The sequence below is a fragment of the Volvox carteri genome, assembly GCF_000143455.1.
Source record: "Volvox carteri f. nagariensis unplaced genomic scaffold VOLCAscaffold_80, whole genome shotgun sequence".
Lineage (NCBI taxonomy): Eukaryota > Viridiplantae > Chlorophyta > Chlorophyceae > Chlamydomonadales > Volvocaceae > Volvox > Volvox carteri.
In genome coordinates, this window is record NW_003307623.1 from 139344 (window position 1) to 142440 (window position 3097).

General features: G+C 56.0%; 1 protein-coding gene across 1 annotated transcript in view; it reads left to right on the forward strand.

Annotated features, from left to right (window-relative positions):
* Nucleotides 1-526: 526 nt before the first annotated feature.
* The window catches only part of VOLCADRAFT_98957 (uncharacterized protein), a gene marked incomplete at both ends in the record, with an annotated part of 8784 nt that continues 6213 nt past the window's right edge, over nucleotides 527-3097 (forward strand). Inside the window, 5 exons of the mRNA XM_002957787.1 lie at nucleotides 527-556; nucleotides 903-1128; nucleotides 1642-1649; nucleotides 2008-2102; nucleotides 2596-2717. Of these exons, the coding sequence (XP_002957833.1) occupies nucleotides 527-556; nucleotides 903-1128; nucleotides 1642-1649; nucleotides 2008-2102; nucleotides 2596-2717 (481 nt within the window). The remainder of the gene's footprint in view (nucleotides 557-902; nucleotides 1129-1641; nucleotides 1650-2007; nucleotides 2103-2595; nucleotides 2718-3097) is intronic.

Sequence of the window (3097 nt, forward strand, 5' to 3'; positions counted from 1 at the left end):
TCCAAAGAACTTCGAACGACTCTCAGACTCTCATGTGGCGACATCTATAGAGGTAGCTACCTCCTGAACCCGGGAAAATCCCTGCAGGTTAACCTGACTAGTTTCCCCCTACACCAAGCACTATCCCTTCTGAGCTCTCAAGGCCACACTACTAGGCTAAAAGACTCGACCGAACCAACCCCATCCCGGCCCGCCGGCTGTCCAGCCGCCCCTCAGCGGCCGTTTGCCACAAGCCTGCAGCTGGCAGAGCCTGGCGCGGAGGCGTCTGCGATTGACCGGCGAAGAAGGGAAAGGGAAACTTGTTAATCCACGATTGATTTCTTTTCAGAACTAGCCAGAGACACAATGGATTTCAAGCTAAATTGCGTTCCCCAATCCACTTCGAACTGTATGAATGCGAATGAATAATCTTATTCGGGAGTTTCATGCCCTCAAAGCGGGAACAAACGCTAAAACTGAATACATACATAGTTCTAAATCTTCTACTAAAATTTGGGGTTGAAGGTGGGTAACCGATGGGTAACCCATGGGTTACCGACCCAATCAGTGCCTTAGGGTGGGCGGGGCTTCTCAATGAAGGTACAGCTGATGGTACGACTGATGGATAACCGAATGAATGTTGTGCACAGGGGCAAACCACTGTAACTTGTGCGTGTTTCTGCTAAGTTTTCCGCACCGTTGCATTCTCAAAGCCATTCTTTCGTAAAACCGTCATAAGAATGCTTGAGACTGGCATAAGAACGTTCTCAGCAGCGCCAGCATTCTCAAGCCGTTCTTAGCATTCTTAGCGTTCTCAGGAACATTCTTTAGCACGCTTCCATTTTGGTAGGGTCCGGCCGTTTATGTGTTGCATATATCCCGTTCCTTTCGAACATGTTGTCGCCGCTGTCCACCCATCGCAGGTCCTGCGATGTATACTCTGCTTGGTCGACAACGAGGACCCTAATAACACACGGACCCGACGTACGAGCGCCACTGGATCCACATTTCGGCCGCCACGGCTCCGCGTCACCACAACGGATGTCGTGCCAGTACACCGTCCTGCCGCCTATACGGCGGTGCTGGCTGCTGCCGATCGCGCGACCATGCAGGCACCGCGGCTTCTGCCATTCGCCGTGCACTCGACAGGTATGCTCCCGGCCCGACTTCCGCCCCCTTTCGGTCCTCGTCGTGACCGTACTAGTATCCGCCCCCATGTCACTCCGTGTTATATGATTGCACCTGCGCTATTCCGTCTGACCGTCTGACTGTCTGTCATCCCTTCCGGATTGCCGCTGCCGTGTGTCTGCACACACGTTTGCAGCCGTTCATATATTGTATATATCCCGTTCCTTTCTACCATGCTCTCACCGCTGTCCACCCATGGCAGGTCATGCGGTATGGGCTCTGCTTGGTCGGCAACGAGGGCCCTAGTAACACACGGACGCGACGTACGAGCACCGCAGCAACACGTCGCCACGACGGATATCGTGCCAGTACACCGTCCTGTCGCCTACGCGGTGGTGCTGGCTGCTGCCGACCGAGCGACCGTGCAGGCACCACGGCTTCTGCCATTCACCATGCACTCGTTTCCAGCCGTTTGTATATTGTATATATCCCGTTCCTTTCTAACATGTTGTCACCGCTGTCCACCCGTGGCAGGTCATGCGGTATGGGCTCCACTTAGTCGACAACGAGGGCCCTATTAACACACGGACGCGACGTACGAACGCCGCAGCAACACGTCACCACGACGGATGTCGTGCCAGTACACCGTCCTGCCGCCTATGCGGCGGTGCTAGCTGCTGCCGATCGCGCGCTTATGCAGGCACCGCGGCTTCTGCCATTCACCATGCACTCGACAGGTATGCTCCCGGCCCGACTTCCGCCCCCTTTCGGTCCTCGTCCTGACCGTACTAGTACCCGCCCCCATGTCACTCCGTGTTATATGATTGCACCCACGCTATTCCGTCTGACCGTCTGACTGCCTGTCATCCCTTCCGGATTGCCGCTGCCGTGTGTCTGCAGTCCCCTTCGCTGACACATCCGGAACCACGGATCTTACCGTTCGTCCGTCCCTTCCAAATGCATCTTGCCTGCAGCGGCTCTAGTGTGTATGGCAGGTGTGTATGTGTTCACATGGGCCTAGCGGATACACTCTGTTTGGTCTACACGGAAGGCCCGATTCGCACGCGCATAGCAAAGGCCTGCCGCTGCCATGATGACAATGATGCTCGCACCAACACGTGGTATTATTATGGTACGCTACCGATGCACGCAAAACTCCCTCCCCCCCGCCCCCCGACGCCACACACACTCACGCGGGCACGCACACCTGCGGCTGTCTACTATGCGGTCCTTCTGCATCGAAGTCGTACCGGGTCAGTAATCCGGTAAGGTCCGGACCCGGACGGTGTGCACCCGAGTCTTTGATCCAGAATGACTGCACAGCAGGTCGGTGTGGTGTACCCCGGTGTGGTGTATATGTGCTGCACTGTATCAGTCCCGTACCACAATAACACCACTGCATACCTAATAAACGCTGACCGTTGAGCCGGTGGTGTTGTTATGCTACGGTACCTGTCCATGCAAACCTCCCCGTCCCCCCCCCCCCAGCCCACCACCACACACGCATACCTGCGGGTGGCTGCTGTCCACTCCTTCTGGATCCAAGTCGTACGGGGTCAGTAACCCGGTAGGACTTGCATCCAGAAGGCGTGCACAGCAGCCATTCGCAGGTGGGTGTGGTGGTGTGTGTGTGTGTGATGGGCTGCATCGGTGCCGTACCAAATTAACACCGCTACCTCAGCGGACAACACAAGTGTTCGTGCGCTACCTTGTGTACTTGTGCGGCGAACGTCGGCGTCTAATCGTTAGTCGTCTAGTCGTTAGTCGTACGCCACACGGTCGTTATCGTCTGCGAACCTGGTAGACCAACAGCGGTGTCGTCACATAGCTATTTAACCGCTGAGCCGGTGGTGTTATTATGGCACGCTAATGCTGCACGCAAAACTCCCCCCCCGACACCACACACACTCACACGGCCACATGCACCTGCTGCTGGCTGCTATGCGGTCCTTCTGAATCCAAGTCATACCTGGTCAGTAACCCAGTAAGA